This window comes from Carassius auratus, unplaced genomic scaffold (genome assembly GCF_003368295.1).
Source record: "Carassius auratus strain Wakin unplaced genomic scaffold, ASM336829v1 scaf_tig00001753, whole genome shotgun sequence".
NCBI lineage: Eukaryota > Metazoa > Chordata > Actinopteri > Cypriniformes > Cyprinidae > Carassius > Carassius auratus.
This window is the reverse complement of record NW_020523394.1, coordinates 1,156,577-1,177,128: the sequence shown is the minus strand read 5'-3', so window position 1 is coordinate 1,177,128 and position 20,552 is coordinate 1,156,577. Positions and strand designations below refer to the sequence as shown.

General features: G+C 36.8%; 1 protein-coding gene across 2 annotated transcripts in view; it reads left to right on the top strand.

Annotated features, from left to right (window-relative positions):
* The window catches only part of LOC113069594 (AF4/FMR2 family member 2), a 203,472-nt gene that overhangs the window by 95,949 nt on the left and 86,971 nt on the right, over positions 1-20,552 (top strand). Inside the window, exons 4-7 of one of the 2 annotated variants that reach the window (XM_026242769.1) lie at positions 12,490-12,534; positions 17,185-17,271; positions 18,702-18,735; positions 18,958-18,994. In XM_026242769.1, coding sequence (XP_026098554.1) covers positions 12,490-12,534; positions 17,185-17,271; positions 18,702-18,735; positions 18,958-18,994 — 203 coding nt within the window. Of the gene's footprint in view, positions 1-12,489; positions 12,535-17,184; positions 17,272-18,701; positions 18,736-18,957; positions 19,013-20,552 lie in introns of both variants that reach the window. The other variant, XM_026242768.1, reaches the window with a different exon arrangement.

Here is a 20,552-nt window from a genome sequence, read left to right as displayed (position 1 = left end):
TTATTCTATAAATGTTTCTCACAATCAGGATTCACTCTACGGAGCAGTAGATTTATTTGCAGTAGCTCTTTTTTGTAACATCTCTATTGTTTTGTGTAATTGAACCGCGTTAGATTTAAAGGCATCGAGTTCATCTTGATAGCAGCTCTTACGAGATGATTCATCAAATAGCATGCTATCGTTATCATCTCAGTGCATGTAATACTGTGATAGTATGTAATCTGCTAACCTATCGTGGCTCAGGCAGCCGTTCCAAGGGTCACGGCGGAGAGCGCGGTCCCTGAGGCCAGCAGCGGTGCAGACATGCCTTCCCAGGGTTCTGAGCTGATGTTTAGCCTCATGGCTAGTGTCAGGCTAAGCACTGGTGGCAGGGGATTGTACAACGCTCAGTGGGATGATGCCAAACTGTCAACACACGTTAACATCCCGACTGCCTCCGAACCCGCAACTTCCCAGTGCACAAAATCCAGTCAGGCCTGCTGAAGTGAGCAACAGAGATAGAGATGCACACACATACACACATTCAAAATGCCATAGTGAGTTCACACAGAGACCACAAAACAGCCCAGAGCAACAGATCTGCAAGGTTATGGGTTTGCTCTGAAAGCTTTCTTGAGCAGAAAAATAAATAAATAAATCAGATGCCAGTCTTTTAGGATTTCTTGCATCAAAAATAGCTTTCACATGAATAGCAAGGCCATTTTTTATTATTATTAGTGCTCTTACTGTAGATGACCAAAGTTTTTTTTTTTTTTTTTTTTCATGTGTCGTTAGAGTTTTGTAAGACTAGCAGCACTATTTATTTTAGGTATTAAACTTCAGCATTTAACTTAAACTCAACATTTATGATACAGTGTTTTGACAAAGCTTTTGGGTTTCTAATCTAGTGCCTCAAGGGAAATTATCTGAAATAAATTTGCAAAGCTATTTTTCAAACACATTTATATGATACACACACAGACAAACACACACACACACACACACGTATATATAAATATATATACAGCTTATATTTGATACATCTACCCATCTTTTAGTGGGTAGAAAAAGAAACACCATAATCTTGAAACAAACTGAATATTTTCCGATATAAATGCATGGGCAATTCGAATGGAGACAGGGTATGGACTGGCTTCGACTAAAATGCCCATGTTGTAATCTGTAGTGTTTTAATAGATCCAATCGTTTGGATGATGTAAAGTTACATATTTTGCACAGCCAATTCATTTCCAATAATCTAGAACATCCATTGACTCAGTGGTTAGTTTGGGTACCTGAAGTTAATTTGTCTTGATAACTGCTATGAATTCTTCTTTCTTCTTCATATAGATCTTTCTGCAGCAGAAAAAAAATGTGTCAGAAACAGGATACTGAAATTATTAATTATCACACTCCTGTAAAATGAATGGTACATAATTTATATTCATATTCATTTACATTTTTCATATTTTGCTTAATAATTACACCAACTAGAAGTTAGTACAATGTATTTGAAAATCTAAGTTAACTCAAACACATAAATCAATTATAAAAACATTACAACTGTTAGGCCTATGTTACAGATCAGATAAGGAACATAAAAAAATTACATATTTCCAATCCTTTGCTTTTTGTCTTTAGCAGAGCACATGCTAATCGCTGCATATTAATGCTAACCATGTGCTCAGTGGGAGGCTGATTAGCTGTAATGCAAATTTATAAACTTAACACCAGCACACAGTTAGTAGTTTAACGTTACACAGTATTATTTACAACACAGTAGTAAAAGTCTGACATTTTTGCATTTGAAATACTTAATATAAATTATCACGAATGAAGCACATTGCTCAAACATAGGAATTGGAAGATGCACGCACTTATACAAACAACGATTTTCAAACATAGGCTGATTAACATTACTTGACAATAAATTTGGATCGTATAAACCCCCAAAACACATTTTTTAAACAGACAATAATTTAAAAACGCACACAGAAAAAGGCAAACGTTAATTATAAATCTGTAAATGATGATAATAATAAAATGGCTTTTATAAATTGATCCCTTCTAACACAAAACTCAATATCAACAGATAAATGCAAGAAAACTTTAACAGTAATTATCTAGCATACCACACCGACAGCTTTACTGCTATTTTCTGCTCCGAATGCCTTGTCGTCTGTATAGTAACGTTAAGTTACATCAGCCATCCATTGCTCTCTCTCGTCACTTGCTCAAGTTCAACCACTCATGTGTAACAGTTTCGCTGTTCACGAATTTCAGCCATGTAACATTACAATAATTGAAGCTATATTTCAATCACAAACGTAGATGTTTGCTCGCATTCGCAGGGGCAAATAACTTAACGTTTCTGGAAAATGTATTCCACTTCCAATCCTAACTTGACTGACAACAAATTATAACGTGTCGATCTATCACCAGATGGTGCGTCAACAGAGACCGAGAAATGACTATTCTTCTGGTACATTTTACCGTTAAACAACTTAACATTTGCATTCATGATGATGATATCAACAAGTTTAATAAAAACGTACCTGTAGGTTCACCAATAAATGTTCAAATGGTGACTCCCGCGATTCCCGCCTGGATGTTGACGCATGCGCACTTTGCAGTGCCAAAGCTAATATTTAGGGGTAAATGTTACTTATTTTTTAGGCTTGCAGTTAATACTGTTAAAAAATAGATAGTGTAGGTACAAAGTACCCATTATTTTACTTGCTAACTCATATACTTAAGTAAACTATAACTGATTTTCATGGGTTGTATTTAACACCCTCAAGAGTAATTTTTTACAGTGCAGTAATATTTCAGTGTAACAGTACTCTTAGGTAGAACCAAGTGCAAGCTTTATTTCACAAAAGGTGTAGACAAACAGGCAAGGTCAATATCCAGCAAACAATATAATCGTTGGGAAAGGCAAAAGAGTAATCCAAGGAACAGGCGAGAGACCAAAGGTGAGCAGTCCAAAGTAATAAATAAACAAAACAAGGAAACAAGGCTAGGCAATGGCAATGGCAAATGAAAACCGCTTGGTAGAGTCCACAAACAGCAAACAGTGAAACATTGTTACAGTTTAAGGATGGAGTGCCTCAAGTTGACTTCTCTTGAAACTGATAAGAGATTGTGACATGTTTGATGAAATGTGCTCATGTCACTCATATTCAGCTGAAGTTGTATGTCATGGCTTGCCGCTCTCTGGGCAGTTGCTCAACGGAAGACAAACTTGTGAAATGAGACTTACATCCTTCCTGTTAGAGTGAAGAAGTGTGTTAAAAGTGTGTTTACTTTGAATCGGTTGTGAATTAACAATCCGTCCTGAGTTAAATCTTAAACGAGGTGTGGAAAACAGGTTAGATGTGTGAAACCAGCCCTCAAGATATGCAATATTGAAAACAGACACATGTCTTCCAGCCAGGCATTGGTGAGTGGATATGAATGTCGACAAAGAAAATAAAAAAATAGCCCATTATGAAGTCTTTGAATTTAATAAATTGCCTGATAATGGAACTGCTTTGAAAAGCATATTTGGCATAGGCCGAGAAATTGAAGCAAAGCTGAGGCATTGCTGGAACAAGCACATTACTGAGCCAGTCGGCACCAGGACCATCTTTGCATTTCTCTCTTAATTTTATTGAAGTAAAAAGGAATAATAATAAAAACTAAAAATGTAAAAAGCACTTATGAAATAATTGTAATACCAGGAACATCTATTAGAGTTGACAGGACTGAATGCAGCCGGAAGCAGAGGCTTGCCTTTTAAGACTTCATTCATTTACATGACTCTTAAAGGGTTTTCTCATGGACATTATTTATTATTATTATTTGTTTATTTATTTATTTATTTTTTGGCTGTTTTGATTATTTTTAAATTTAAGGCTATATTCAGGAGGCAAGGATACATATAAGTATTTATTATTATTATTATTATTATTATTATTATTATTATTATTATTATTATTATTATTATTATTATTATTATTTTGTGATTGTTTACTGTGACATGCATTTAACAAAATAACTAAATTCAAATTAAACTAGTGTATACTTGATATTTATGAATTAATTAATTAATAAATTAATTAATGGTCATTGGAGTCTTTAGAGATCCTGGTTAAACCTATAATATAATTTTTTTTTTTTTTTTATTGATTGATTGATTGATTGATTTCCAACATGTTGGTTGACCTTTGTTGGTAATACTACATGACTTTGATTTTGGTTGTTAAATAAATGAATTAATTAATTTAATGAATTCATGAATTAATGAATATTTATTTATTTATTTATTTATTTATTTATTTATTAACGTTTTCCAGTTATTAATAAGTAGTGGAACAGTTTCATTGATTATAATTTTTTTATTATTCATTTAATCATTTTTTTAACTACTGTGTTTTCTTCTTATTATTTATTTATTTATTTATTTATTTATTTATTTATTTCAGATCAGTTGTATCACACTGACATGTAAAACAATCTTCCAAAAATATGATAATTAACTTTAATTCAAAAGCTTAATTTTTAGTGACGTTCATTAAAAATTGTTTATTAAAGTCACTGTATGAAATGCACTTTTAATGTATTTTATTTATTTATATATTTTATAATTGTTTCATAGTCAAACCAATTAATAAAACAAACAAAAACAGCATAAGGTCAATGCACGACCCCCAGTGCCACCTCAAGTTCTCAACTGACTTATCATTTGACATGACCAAAATGTACATCATCAGTGTCAGTTCTGCATCTTCGAGGCGTATATTGATGAATTTCAATCCAACAGATGAATGTTTGTATTCAGTTATTCAAACGTTGGTGTCATGGAATGTCACGCCTTGCAGCTTGCTCTTTAATACAGTGCATATAGTAGTGCTGAATCGCAGACTTTAAGGTGTCTACAAAAGGGTAATGCTGTCGAGAGACGTGTTAAATATTGAATGGGTTTCTCGAGGCTGTGTCTTCTAACAGTAGGGGCCCTTGAAGAAACTTGAAAGCAATTGCATTACATTATCCAAATGTAGAACTGGTTTTGTCAACACATCTAGAGGCTACTCTTCATGGCCTACCCTGTGTGAAGGTGCCTCCTTAACAACTACATTTGGTCTGGTCACACTAAATCATGTATGATATGACAGGTTGGAGCGAGGGCAAGAAGCCAAAGAGAATGAACCTGCTTTCTTTTTCATTTTTCTCACTGTATGTTTTCTCAGCTCAAAGACTCCATTACACATGACAGATCAAAAGACACTCTGACGGGCTTCTAGAAACACACATCTCCATTTGGGGAGGCAAACAAACCCGCCTCACAATTTTACCCCCTTTGTGTTTTATGTATTTTTAATTTTTTGTTTTCTTGTGACATTCACACAGCAGCAGGATACAGTTGTCTGTCCTGTTTTATAAAGCTAAATGTGGTTGTGTTCACAAACAGTTTGGTTATAAACAAGAGTGACATCCAAATTCTGTAACCAAATTCTCTAATGAAAAACTTAACTGGACTCAAAAACACTGTTTTGTTTTGTTTGTTGTATCTTCTTTTGTTTTGTGTTTTGTTTTGTCTTGTCTTGTGCTGTGTTGTCTTTTGTTTTTTTTATATTGTTTTGGCTTTTGTTTTGTCTTTTATTTTGTCTTTTGTTTTGTCTTGTCTTGTGCTGTGTTGTTTTTTGTTTTGTTTTGTGTTTTTGTATTGTTTTGTTTTGTTTTATCTTCCTTTGTTTTGTGTATTGTTTTGTCTTGTCTTGTGCTGTGTTGTTTTTCTGTTTTGTTTTGTTTTTTGTTTTGTTTTATCTTCTTTTGTTTTGTGTATTGTTTTGTCTTGTCTTGTGCTGTTGTTTTTGGTTTTGTTTGTGTGTTTTTCCTTATCTTTGTACAATTTGTATTCTTGTTTTTTGTTTGTTTGTTTGTCTTTTGTTTTGTTTTGTTTTTTTGTTCAATGTTATAGTTCCACTGAATGATTCTGGCTCAGTAAAGTCTGTGTGTTTGTGTGTGTGTGTTTGTGCATGTATTTATTTATTTACTTATTACTCTTTTAAACTGATTCATTGACTGTGTGAATGTAGCCTTTGAGACTGTGTGTGCTTTCAGAGCAAGGTTGGGTTCTCATGATTGTTGTGGGTTTGATATTCCATTCTGCATGTCTTGGGAGCTCTTTTCCTGGCTGCCCTATGGTTTTTTGGATTTGCATATTTGGACACCGGCCATTGCTTTTTCATTTGGCACATCTCCATTTGGGGTCATACAATCTTTGCTATCCTGCATAGACATGTGCACCCAAATAGATTTGTTCTGTCGCTTCTTCTCACATGACACATTATGGAAAGATTTTACCTTTACCTCTTTTTTCTTCTGCCCACTCATCCATATCGAGATATGAGTATATTCACCACCATCAGCTCTGTGTGCCTTTTCCATGTCATCCATCATCTGCCTTTCCTTGTTTGTTTCTCAGTCCACTGTCAGTCGTTTAGATGAACTCGGTCTGTCTTTCAACATCTCTCATTTCGCTTTTCAAATCTGCCTATTTACTCCCAGAGCCACTCCTCCACATCTTAAATGTTATTTGAGCTCGGCAGACTGCTTCAATACCAGGCTCTTTTCCCCCCTCCCACCTTTAAGAAAAAGACTAATACATCTTAACTGTTGCTGATGCACAGATGTTCTCTGAACAGCAATTTCAGAGGAAAAATGTGCTCCTGACCCAGTAATTGTCACCATGTTATTCCCGAGGATCCTTCGATAATTCAAAGGAATAGGTCTGCTCTCTCATTGAAAAGTTTCCGCAGTCGCGCAGAACGCTGTGACTGACACCTCCTCCGTTTTCCACAGCCGAGCCGAAAAAAGAAATTCGCAGAAATTAGTGACACTTCCAGTGATCTCTGTATCTGCCAATTAAAAGTTCTTTTTTTGTGTGTGTAGGGAAACAGAAAGACATCATGCTAAATTTGTCCTGGAAAAAAAGAAACACTAGAGTCATTCACTGTGATTAAAGCTAGCAAAGCTGAGTAGATCACTCTTTTTTTCACACTTTTCTTTGTTCCGTATGCATGAGAGTCACTTTAAAAACATGGGTTTTAAAGAGATGTAGCTTCATCCAATTTACACATTTGAATTTATTCCGACAGACCATCTTGTAATTTCACGCGCACATCTAACATGTATCCTCCTCAATCTTGAGATGGAAAACTTTAAAAATGTCAGTTGCTGCATATAAGAAAATTATAATGAAAATAGTCAGTGTCCATCAGTGGCGGCTCCAGACAATTTTGATTGGGGGGGCAATGGGGGGGGTCCTGGTCTTTTCAAGGGGGGTCTCATGAAAACCAACAAAAAATACAGTGGACACGGCTAATAACTGCATATTTCTGCTACTAAACTACAAAAACACCTTTGCAATGTAAACAAATGACAGGCTACATTTGTTATTCATATCCTTCACACTGCACTTTCATGTCAGGTATATTATGCATTTTTATTGACATTGATATTTTTACATTTATTTCCAGATAGATATTATTGAGTTTACAGGCTAAAGTGGTCTTGCTGTTGTAAACACTGTTGCTATTGTAGAAAAAATATTTGCATCACATTTAAAATCTGAATTGTTTTTATTTTTATAATGATAATTCAGAGAATGAGAAAATCTGAATAAGCCTTACCAGTGTTGTGATAATTATTTTTACGAGTTAAAAATAAATAAGTACTGTAATATAATAAAAGTTTATTCAAATAACATAAAAAAGACCAGACCCCTCGATGCCTGGAAACTTTTCTCCCTCAAACAGCACGCTAGTGTTACTTCTACACTACAGGCTACACACAGCAATATAAACAACGTATCTGCATGTTCTCACATCGTTCTTGTAAAATAATAATAAGTAAATAAACATCAAAATCACTTCGCTGAGAATGAAACACCACTTACCAGCTGCCACGGTGTTGAATATATCCTCTAGCAATTAAAAAATGCGCGTGCAGCATGAGGAATCTTTCCCGGTTGGATGAGGTCGTAGTCAGGTGAACGGTCATCATGTTAGTCATTTTATTTACGGCTAAATTATTATTAATAAATTGTACTAATATTATGATTGGGCGTGGGCAGGCATTCACAAAAGTGTATGTTATTACAAAAAAAATTGAGGAAATTTTGCTTTGACAAAAGGGCACTTAAGGGGCAAAGGAGCAGGTGCTCAAGTGAACCGGTTCTTTCGGACAATTCGATCAAATAAACCAGCTGAAAAAAAAAATGGTTCACCGGTTCTTTTGCGCTCGATGTAATGCCGTCATTGGCGATGATTGCCCTTCATTTAAGCCTTTGGTTTACCCGCACTTATAACATTAGCACAGAATCAGTTCAGAATCAATCACCAAAAGAATCAGTTCGGTTCAGATGCGCTCTGTGTCAGTCTGCTTCACGCTGAATCACGCATGCGCAGTATCATCAGCTCATCTGTTCTCGAATCGGACGCGTCCGACAGAAATGGTTCTCGGTTCAGTGTATGAATAAATGTCGAAATAATTATTATTTATTATTGTTCTGCGTCGTTTGAAGAGAAACATTTTTGGATCTTTATCCCGAATATATATATTTTTTAATCAGGAAGAGGCTGGGGGGTCAAATGGGGGGTCAAGGCATTTTTTGGCAGGGTCTTGAGACCCCCCAAGACCCCCCCTGGCGCCGCCGGTGGTGTCCATTATAGTGGACGAGAAAAGATCAACCAAAAATGTGTCCATTTCTTTATTAATTACATTATGAATGTTATTCATTTCATAGCATTAGCATTTTATAATGCCTTGAGTGCAAAGATAATTCAGGTAAAAATATGCAATCCTTAAAAGGCATAAATTACTAATTAATGCACATAATTCTTCCTTTGGATCAAGAAAATAATAATAATAATATATATAAACATATAATATAATATAATATAATATAATATAATATAATAAATTCTGCTGAAATTAGCTATTATATATATATATATATATATATATATATATATATATATTTTTTTTTTTTTTTTTTTTTTCACTGCTTTTTGGTTTTGCAATATTTGACTCTCCAATAATCTTAACCCAAGAAGCCTTTCTGATTCACGATGGGATATTGCCAGTCGCACAGAAATCATTTGAAAACCCATTCAATCGCATTATATTGCAAGTACTGAGAGATTCCCTGCTGAAACGTGGAAATAAGATCACAGCTGGACGGTCCCTTATTTCCCTCATTTCTCTGAATATTGTGGGGGGGGGGGGGGGAATGAGGTATACGGGTGACTCTCTGTGGTTCTCTTCCGGCCTCTAAATATACACATGACATGATTATAAAAGCAATTTGCACTCCTCAGAGGCTCTGGCAAACAATTGTAATATCCAGCCTCTTACTCACGCATATTACATTTTGCCGTGACTTTTGCAAGCTTTCTAAATTGTTCTATTTTGGCGGAATTTCGATAAATGCGACTGTAACATTCAGCTGTTCTTGAACAAAAATGAGACTTTCTCTGAAAAAAAAAAAAAAAACAATTTAGCAGCGGGAACAAGTCCTCCTTCACATCACTGGCATTTTCTGTCAGGCCAGAGGCAATAAGAGCGAGGTTTGCATTCAGAGCGCACCACAAAGCACCTTTTAGTGTCACGACTGGAATGGAAATGGGGTTCACCACAGGTAACGGAGAAATGAACTCCCGTGTCAGAGAAATCGGCTCTCTACGCCACACTCTTAATATCAGAGCGGAGCAGGACAATGGCAGAGCAACATCTGATTAGAGCGGCTGAGCTCCAACACTCCGTTTCTATGGGGACAGGATATGATGTGCCGGCCCTGAGCAAACAGGAAGTTTATGTCTGAGACCTGTGTTTACAACCGCCTGTGCGACTCCGCTGTTGAGCGCAGGTTCAATCAGTCATTTGGAATTTATAGTGGTATTCAGAGGGTACCAAAACACTAGTCTATAGTGTAATAAATATTAACCTAAATGTTTCTAAAGCTGTTTATTTTGCCATTATTACTGGTTCATACTAAAGCATCACTATTATTACTACTGCTAGTGATATAGTATTTGTACAATTACAGTTGGGAGGGTTAGCTTTACTGTCTCATACACACAGGCAGCTTGTGACTCAGCACTCACATGTGGACTGAGTTTCTCCTCAAATCAGCTGACCTTTACAGTGTGAGTTTGCCTTATGCAATGCCTGCAGATGGGTGATGTCACCACCATCCAGACGTACAGCCAGCCAGAGGGAAATAACATCACCTTCAGTTCCTTTGAACCCACAAAGTCCTGAAATATATTCTTGCCTCAACGTCATATATATATATATATATATATATATATGTCCTGCTTTGCTTTTGCCAAGCATTTGTGTCTGTGTGTTCATGAAATTTCTGGCCAGTGTGAGAGAATGTAAAGCAACTACCGTATTTTTCGGACTAAAAGTCGCACCTGAGTATAAGTCGCATCAGTCTAAAAATATGTCATGATGAGGAAAAAAAACATATATAAGTCGCACTGGAGTATAAGTCGCATTTATTTAGAACCAAGCACCAAGAGAAAACATTACCGTCTCCAGCCACAAGAGGGCGCTCTGTGTTTTCAGTCTAGGCTACAGGAGCACTGAACAGCATAGAGCGCCCTCTGGCCGCTGTAGACGGTAATGTTTTCTCTTGGTTCATGTCTCTCAGTTCATGCCAAATTTATTTAGATAAATAAGTCGCACATGACTATGTAGCAGGACCAGCCAAACTATGAAATACAGTACGACTTATAGTCCGGAAAATAAGGTATTATTCAGATGAATGTCTGGACATGGATATGTAAACCTCTGCATTCAGTAGAGATTTGGAAGTGCTTAGAGCAAACAAACAAAAAGGTGGGGGGGGGGGTATTCTTTAATAGAAGGACTGGTTAATTCTAGGAAAAAATATATCATTTATTTAGCAATGGATTTGCAGTTCTAATCATTCTTTTGCTCTCTTTTGTTGTGCGAGTTGCACACTATAGTCGACCGGAGACTTGCTAGCCCTTAATTAGTATTCTCATCTTCTGTCTGTTAAGTGTGGGAGATTCATTGTGGTTACATGCTTACTCGCTGATATTTCCAAGCCTTATGATGCTCAGATGCAAGCCGGTGATTATCCAATTCCCAGGCTGCGTTTGAGAAGCGTTGGTGTGAGAACGGCGAGCCTCCATTATCCAAGAGCCTCCTCTTCTGACACACTCAATTATGATGTCATCTCGCAACTAATCAGTCTGCAGAGGTGCACTGTGGGACTTTGATTTGAGAATCTCAGCTCTGGCAATAGAAGAATTTCGCTCTGCTCCAAAACCTAGTGAGATGCCTACTCTGAGATCTGCTGCCCTCTAAGATTCCTCGTTTTGGACATAAACCTTGCCTGTCTCAGACTGAACCGGATCACTTCAATTGTGCCAGCCACATTTGTATTATGGTCACTAACGGCATATTTTAGCACTTTATTTCCATTATAGGTAGATAGATAGATGGATGGATGGATGGATCGCATCCAATATAATACACATCACATTTGTTTACAACTGTTTATTTCACTTAAGAAATAACTGACAGTTTTTTCGAGCATAATTTCCGAGGTGGATATTTTGACATATTTTGTATGTATTTGTCGGCACAAGAGCAAAAATAAGCAAATTCGATGTTCAAGTGTTTTGAGACGCGTTTCTCTTCACAGAAGAGAGCTCAGTGTCGCTGTCCGTGATACGCGACTCTCTCTCTCTCTCTCTCTCGTGCGCACCGAACACCTGTAACCAGCTACTCCATTCAGCTTTTCTGCGTCTCATGTTTGGATGCTTTAATGTTTAAATCGACAAGCGGTCAGGCGTAAAAACGTGAAAAAGATCAGCTTTCGCGATGATGCGCAGCAGTGGCCCGTCAACTGTCATCAGCATCTTTTTAGGCTGCTCTCAGTCAGTCGGTTATATAAAATATCAAGGTGAAAGTCATCATAGCTTGCTTAGTATAGACCCATCTCTCAACCCAACTTTGAGAATAGATTAACGGTGATATTTTTTTATCGCCCGATAAGAGTCTCGCGTTAACGCAGCACGTTAACGCCGATAACAGCCCACCACTAATATATATATATATATATATATATATATATATATATATATATATATATATATATATATATATATATATATATATATATATATATATATATATATATATATATATTGTTAGTTTAGTTTAGTTTAGTTTAGTTTAATTTAGTTTTATTCACAACGCTGCCTTTGCTAGAAGTCAGTTGTCCATGTAGACAGCCAGGCAGCTTTCTAGCTTTTCTGTAAACTGTCAATGACCTTTAATTACATGTTCCTACAAAAGTGAATAATTAACAACCTTGTTTTTTGTTTGCTTTCAGTACTGCTTGTCTCTCTGTGTGTCTCTCTCTTCTTTCACGTGTTCATTGTAGCCTTTTTAATGAGAGATTTCTTCTCCGTTTCTCCACAGGTCAGCCTGTCCAACGACTCCAGCTGTGTGGAGGAAATTCTGCGGGTGAGTTGGATTGACTCTCTTTCTCTCTAGCACTAATCACATCTGGTCACCTACTCAGCGCCGTTCTACACCCAATGGCACTTCAGTGTCATGAGAAGGGTTTGTTTTAATAGAGAAGCCTTATTACATCAAGACTAATGGTCCTATTGTTCCAGAATGTACCTTTAAGATTATGTTCACACGGCTAAAGGCAGTGAAAAGAAACCTGTCATGTTTCACGTTATTTTAAAAGTAACGGCACTGAATCCCTCACTGTGTTTATTGTCGGATACTCATTATGAATCTTAATAGCTTTTAAAATCATGATATTTCATTTGTTTCCAGCTGCATCTGATTGTTTTTTGTTGTTTTTTTTTTACAAAATGTTTACTTTCTTGTTAGTACGACTTTTTTCTAGAATGTCTTTATGATTTATAAATGTGTCATTCATACTGTAATAGTTCTTCACACTCGAAGTGCATATTTTATACGTTAATTGATGAAAAGTGCTTTGATGCATTCTGAAATTATTCTTTATATGCAATCTAAAATTCTAATTGAATCTATTATATTTTCTATAAATACCTGTACCCAGTTATATAAATATTAAAAATGCATAATTTGTATTCTTACTCATAATTTTAAGGAGTCTATATATTTTTTTTTCGTTTTTATTTGAAAGTTGTATAGCTTATTTATTTCTTTAGCAGTACATAATAAGACAAAATATAGGAAGATGACACCATAAATGCAAAACAAACACAAACAAACAATACAATTTTCTTATTGATCTTGTGTTTTAATGCATTCTATTTTAAGGTTGAATCTGTAAGGATGTATTGTGAATGCATTTATATATCTATGATGCATTTTATATAAACGTTTCATAGCAAAAGCTCCTTAAAATATCTATTTTTTTTATTTTATTTTTTTTTGGGGGGGGGGGTGTTCAGAGATGCCACCACAGTCATCATTGGAGTGCAGTCATCTGACTCTGAAGATGTTGCCAGGGCAACCTAGAGTACATCTGTGTGCTGAAGTGCATGGTGGGATTGCTCAGAGGAACCGCTGTAGTCCCTCACACTTGAGCTGCGCTGATGTTGACTCACATCTGACTCATGAATGTGGACCTGTTCTGCTGTAGTAAGGATTCAGTCCACGTTCTGTCATGACATGGGAAAATCCACTGAAGAATCCTAGTGATCTCATAAAGAATAATTACTAGCTAATAGAGAAGAATCAAAATAATATATTTCTAATTTTCAAAGAGTACAGCGCTGAATGTCTTTCTTTTCCTTGACGCAGACTTCTTTAACCTAGTAAACTAATGTCCGAAAAATTCTCCAACATATCGATGGATTGATGGATGGATGCACAAATAGATCAATTGTCAAAGAGCTAGGCATGGGCCAGGACGGTCAGCTTGTCGATTAGAGAGGTTTAGTAGTTAATTTATTCAGATTTTAGTTTTAGCTGTACTATTTTTGGCAGCAGCACTTTAAAGGTAATGAATTCAGAGAGGAAGGTGGGATGTTAGCATGCTGAGAGCGTGTGCTTCGGTGTGCTGTAGACTGTCAACTCTCTGAAGGAAGTTCTCCTTTAAAGCAGCACCCCTGCAGCCGTCAAAGCATCACCTTTTTAACAAATCCAACACATTCAACAATACATTTCAAGACAGTTTGTATGGGACTTTACATAACCTGCTGTGAGCAGTGTTCCTTATGCATAACAAAAGTCTCTGTTTCAGTTTGCACTGCGATAGTTTTGTGCAACAAAAGGTTTCAGGTATTTAGCCTATATAAATATTGTTGAATATAATAATTTACTCTGTTATTAGGCAGAGCAGTTTTTACTGGTTATTTTAATGTAAAATGATGCACACATCTAGATAGACATTGTTGTTCAATGTTGCGTTTTAAGACAAAGTATAAACTTAAAAAAAAACTTTTTCAGTTCAGCGTCTTGAGACCTCTACTGTTCTCTTTTGTAAAAAAAATAAATAAAAAAAATAAATAAATATATATATATATATATATAGAGAGAGAGAGAGAGAGAGAGAGAGAGAGAGAGAGAGAGAGAGAGAGAGAGATTATTATAAAAATGCCATTTGGCATATCCCTACAAAGAGCGTTAATTATTCATATTTTAATTATTTAAGTTTTTTATTAATATTTAAATAATTTGAATATGAAATATTCTTCAGTCTTCAGCGTCATGGGCTCATGATCTTTCAAAAGTTTCTGCATTTTATTATTAGTAGTAGTAGTATAAATCAGTTCAAAACAAACTGTTTATCTGAAAAAAAAAGATGTATATATGTATGTATGTGTGTGTTTGTGTGTGTTTGTGTGTGTGTATTTGTGTATATATTAATTATTTACTGTCACGTTTATTCCATTCAATGCATCCCCACTGAATAAGATTATTAATTCAGTTTTCAATAATAGTTTCTGAAAGACAGTAAACACTGCATCAAATGCCCAGTATCCCATGTATCTCCTGTTATCAAAGAGGTCCAAGAAATGAAGTGCTTCTTCATGGAGAGAAAGGCTAAGCCATCAGCACATATTCTAAAAAGCAGAAAATCCTGTGCACTCATTCCCGTTACATAACTTAAGGGTCATAAAACATCTTGAGCAGAGCCAGGTTGAGCAGATTTGCAGCTTTAGTTAGGATGCAGCTGGATGTTACAGCGCCTGAGAATATATTAGACAAATGTGCAGCATTAATGATGATAACAATAATAATAGCTAGATAAAAATCTGTTTTATTTTATGTTAGTGCTCTATATTTTTATATGTAAACGGTATTACACTTTACAGTAAATAGTGAGTTAATGTAGTTTGTGTTCGTCTGGCAGATTCTGAGCATATCAGGGATGTTTTGCAGTGTGTCACTGGACTGGAAATCAGATGAGAGCATGCAGGCACACTTTAACCATTAAACACACTGTGTCATGTGTGCCGAGATGTCCTGTCTGTCAAACTTCTGCGCAGAGATTACAAGTGTTTGAATGTTGCATTAATATATCAAATGCTGAAGGAGCTTTTCTCAGAACTGCTTTCCCTTTTATGAACCATTCTTGCAAAAACTGGTGCTTTTTCGTAGATGTGTGAAGTCAGTTCTCCTCAAGTTCACTTTAATACATAATTAAAGAAACAGCTCACCCCAAAATTATCTGAAAATGTACTCACATCAAGAAATTTGTCATTTTATTACTTGCTCACCAATGGATCCTCTGCGGTGAATGGGTGCCGTCAGAATGAGAGTCCAAGCAGCTGATAACAACATCACAATAATCCACAAAAAAATCCACATGACTCCAGTCCATCAATTAATGGTTTGTTAAGTGAAACGTGCTTGTTTGTATGAAACAAATCCGTCAAGAGGTTTTGACTTTAAACCAGTGCTTCTGGCCAAAATATACAGTAAGTCTATAATCCACAATAACGCTTCCTCCATTGACAAAGTCAGTCCCCTGTTGTCTCTCACATCGAAACCCACAACACATTTGTTTAGAGCTGTTTGGGACTGTTTCCACTTGTAAAAGGTGTTTGATCTGTGCATGTTTATCTCCTGATTCAGATGAGACGACTGAATGGAGGAAGTGTTATTATGAGTTCTATTCTGGACAGAAACGGCAGTTTAAATTTAAAACACATTATTATGATGTTTCTATCAGCTGTTTAGACTCTTATTCTGACGGCACCCATTCACTGCAGAGGATCATCTGGTGAGCAAGTGATGAAATTTTAGATATCCCCAAATCTATTCCAATAAAAAAATAACTATTTTTGCTTAAACTATTCCTTTGTAGAACTTAAAACACTTTTTGGGGACACTAACATTGCAAGATTGAAGATTAAGGACCATGAAATGTAAGGGTAAAGGAAAATGCATAACTCGTCTTTATTATGTAACACGAATGTAGCAGTCTACTAACATTTTTAAGTACACTAAAGGTTGTCAGAACACAGTTTCCCATCTGAACACAGATATGTGTGGGTTGTGTAGCTAGCTGTCCGAGAACCGTAAGAGGTAACAGTCTCTGATCCGGCCTGCTCGTGTTTGGATAACCTTGTTTGGCTCCAGGAGCAACGCTCCGTTGCTTTTAATAAATTTCATTTGCAACTCAAAGCTTCCAGCGCCATGCCTCGCCCCCACTGAAGCTCAGAGAAATGAATGGATTTTGTGTGCATTTTTACTGGAATGTAATAACACAGGTTTTCTTGGGAGAGAGTGTGCTGTACATGCTCCGAAAATTTCAACAAATTCCTGCGTGTGATGTCATTCGGCAAGATGGCAGTTTGCTTGAAAGAAAATATAATAAATAAGCTCTCTTCTGAGGGATTAGCTGTGATCGTTTGCCATTCGTCATTTTAAGTGTCGCTTCTAAGAATTAAACAAGAGGTTTGCTTATGCACTTATGCTCTTTAGGATACCCTCATCACTTTTCCCACTGGATACATGTTGATAATTGATAATATTGCGTGATTTGTGTTTTCATCAAATTGCTTCTTGCACTTTTAGCTTCTACATCTCTGATTATGTTTAGCCTTGGATTTCCATCTGTGATCACAAGTTACTGATTCATTTCTACAACAAGTAAGACTGTCTGTGGGACTGTCTGTCTGTGTTACTATAATAACTGTTATTGTGTTATTGGTTTAGGAGATGACCCACTCCTGGCCTCCACCTCTCACTGCCATCCACACACCAGGCAAAGCTGAACAAACCAAGTTTCCCATCCCTTCAAAGGTGGGCTCTCTGTCTCTCCCTCTCGCTCACTCACTGTACCTTTGAATTATTTATACTAAATGGATTTTTGTCAACATTACTGGGTTATCATTACCTAATCTGCTATTGCTAATTATAGAGCTTGCAAGGCAAAGCAGCTGATGTTTCTCAAACTGTTTCTGGCTTTGTTAGATATCCCAGAGAGCTGTCTATTACTTGCGTAGGCTCGTTATAAAGCAGTGTCCTAACTGAACCTGATCTGAAACACTCTACACAGGCAGCAATTCCTCACACATATGAATAGTGCTTCTCACAAGAGAAACTTTTAGTGCAATTTTGTGAAATCTGGTTATTGGCAAACATGCAAAATCTGGTACAAACTTACACGCAAAAATACAGAGTAATCGCGTCCGAAATAATTTCACACGTTTAAAGTCTAGTGTGACCGCCCTTTTAAATAGACATTTACTAAATAGTTTGAAATAGGGCTGCACGATGTGTCGTTTAAGCATCGATATCGCGATGTACGAATCCACGATAGTCACATCGCAGGATGTGCGATGTAGGCTGTCGTAGTTGATCCGTTATTCATTAACTGTACGGGCCAGCTGCTCCCCGGCCCTTGACGAATGTGATTCGTGGAGAGCGAGCACGCGCATGAGAGAGAGAGCAAGCGAGCCCCGGCCGCATGCTCAACGTCTTCAAAGAACACGAGCGCTGTCTTGCTATCGCAATACACATAGCAGAAAAATTAAATATCGCTATGTCATTTTTTCCCAATATCGTGCAGCCCTAGTTTGAAATATTTTATTAATTCTTTTCACTGTTGAATGCAGCATAGTACATATATTAATAATTGCCTTCTCTGTTGTTTTGTTCTCCAGCATGGATATTATTATTTGCACAGTGCAGCGCATTCCTACTGCCTTATGATTATAGTAATCTAATGATAATTGAGTTCAAACTATTTATGCAGACTCCATTTAAGGAGTTTCGGAACGATATTTCAAATTGAAATAACAGGCTTATGAAGAACCATTGTGTGGGTAATCATTGAACTTTCCACTCAAGTTCCCTTCAAATCCCATGATGCTCTTTTCTCTGTGCTGTGACATCAGCTTTTCGTCTCTTAATAGGACATGGTCTGAATCTCCTTGGATGACATTGCTAATAATAGTCTATAAATCCATATGTAATGGTGGCATGGGCGGGCGCAGACGTCTCTCCACAGCACCGCTCACCCGCTCGAGTGTGATTTGTGTGCTTGCTCTAATTGTATTAGTGTAAAATCAATTAAAGCTTTCAGCAGAACTAGTTCCCATCTGTAGCTGCTCCGAGTCAGTTAACACACAGAATGTAGCACTTTTTAATTTTTTGCAGTCGGATGTTGTCATAATTGTTGTTATTTTTTAGCTGTTGTCTCTCAATATATCATCCTTTCTCTGTTGCAGGATTCCCAGCATGTGACCTCAGGATACAACGGAAGTATGAAACATTTTGCTTCTACATGTCACATTTTAGCTCATGCCAAATTCAGTTTCAAGCATCACTGACAAAAAAAAAAATGCATTAAACTTCTGTTTTCCAATAAAAGAATATCATGAAATGCTGTGTTGTTGACACATTGCATCCTGCGCCAGATTGCTGGTATCTGGACGCGTGCAGTCAAACCTGGTCTCTGATATTTCCGTGAAATTCTTTTCACAGAACGCTGCAATGTTTCCAGTAACAAGCCTGCAACCAAGTCAGTACCACAGAAGTCGTGAGTATTCATTTGATGAATTATTTGAGGGAGCCCCCCTGGGTGGAGAGAGAGACAGAGAGTATGTTCATAGCCTTTGCTTTGTTCGCGTGTGAAACATTTCCCAGTGAGACACGTCTGGCCGATTCCCAGCTGAGGGAAAATGGCGGTCTTCACAAACAAACAATACAGTTGGTGGTCCTCACTCCATCCCTTTCCCTGACTTCCTCGGTTAATTTTTTACTTCTTATCAGTGGCCAAATGTATGAGTACATTTTCTATGGGCAGCCAAAACATATTGAACTTACATAGTGTTCAAATTTGTTATAACCTCATATAAGCATGTTTCTAAACAGATATGGCAAAGGCAAACAAATGAAAGTGTAATAGTGTGTTTGTGTGTGTCAGTTTGGAGAGGCAGCGATGGGTTGATACTGCAAACAATAGCTGGAAGAATGCTGCATTGTTTACTCCTAGAAGCCACTTAAAGGCTGCAGTTATCTGCTGATCTGGCCGCCGTCTCTGATATGTCATTTTCTCTTCATTCCCAAGACCCAGTGCAAGCCTTGAGCACCGCTCTTTGTGTTTACTGCATGCCGTTCACATATCCCACTGTCTTCTTACACTGCTCCATTATTCCTTTGCTCCTGCCCAGAATCACTCCGGCTGTATTCCTCTTAATTATGTGCCAGATATCTGAAAGGTCTTAAATGATTTAACCAGTCCAAATGTTTAGGGATTCAGCCCGCAGGGTAAGAACATTTCTGTCAATACTGGATTTGTCCTCGAGAGCTGAGAGCATGAACTCCGGCTGAATGTTTGAATTGTAGTTAAGGCAGAAATTAATGTCAGGAAATATCATGCTGACAGAAATGTTATGTGATATTGAGCAGTCTTTGCATTGCTGAATGTCAAGGCGGGGGTTGGTGGGGGGGGTGTAACGACAGCGTGAACCATTTTGTTGCCTGTGCGTCATGGGTGAAGTGAGATGCATTAGTTCAACGCGATCATGAACGAGACTTTTTTCAATCAAAATGTATTTAATTGAAAGGACTTTAAGGGATAGTTCAGTTAAAATGATTAATTGAATCATCTACTCACCCTCATGTCGTTCCAAACCGGTTTCTTCTGCTGAACACAAAAGAAGAAATTTTGAAGAATGTGGATAACCAAACAGTTGTTGCTCACCATTGATTTCTGTAGTATTTCACTGTAAGGACGTCAATAAGGACCAGTAGCTGTTTGGTTACTTACATTATATGGAAGTAAATGGGGACCAGCAACTGTTGACTTAAATAGGTTGTTGGTAACCAAACGTTTACTGGTCCCCATTGACGTCCATACTATGAAATAATATGGAAGTCAATGAGGACCAGCAACTGTTTTGTTACCAACAATCTATGGAAGTAAACAGTTGCTGGTCCCCATTTACTTCCATAGTAGATTGTTGGTAACCAAACAGTTGCTGGTCCTAATTGACTTTCGTAGTATTTTATATTATGTATATCAGTGGGGACCAGTAAGTGTTTGGTTACTCAGATTCTTTGGAAGTGAATGGGAA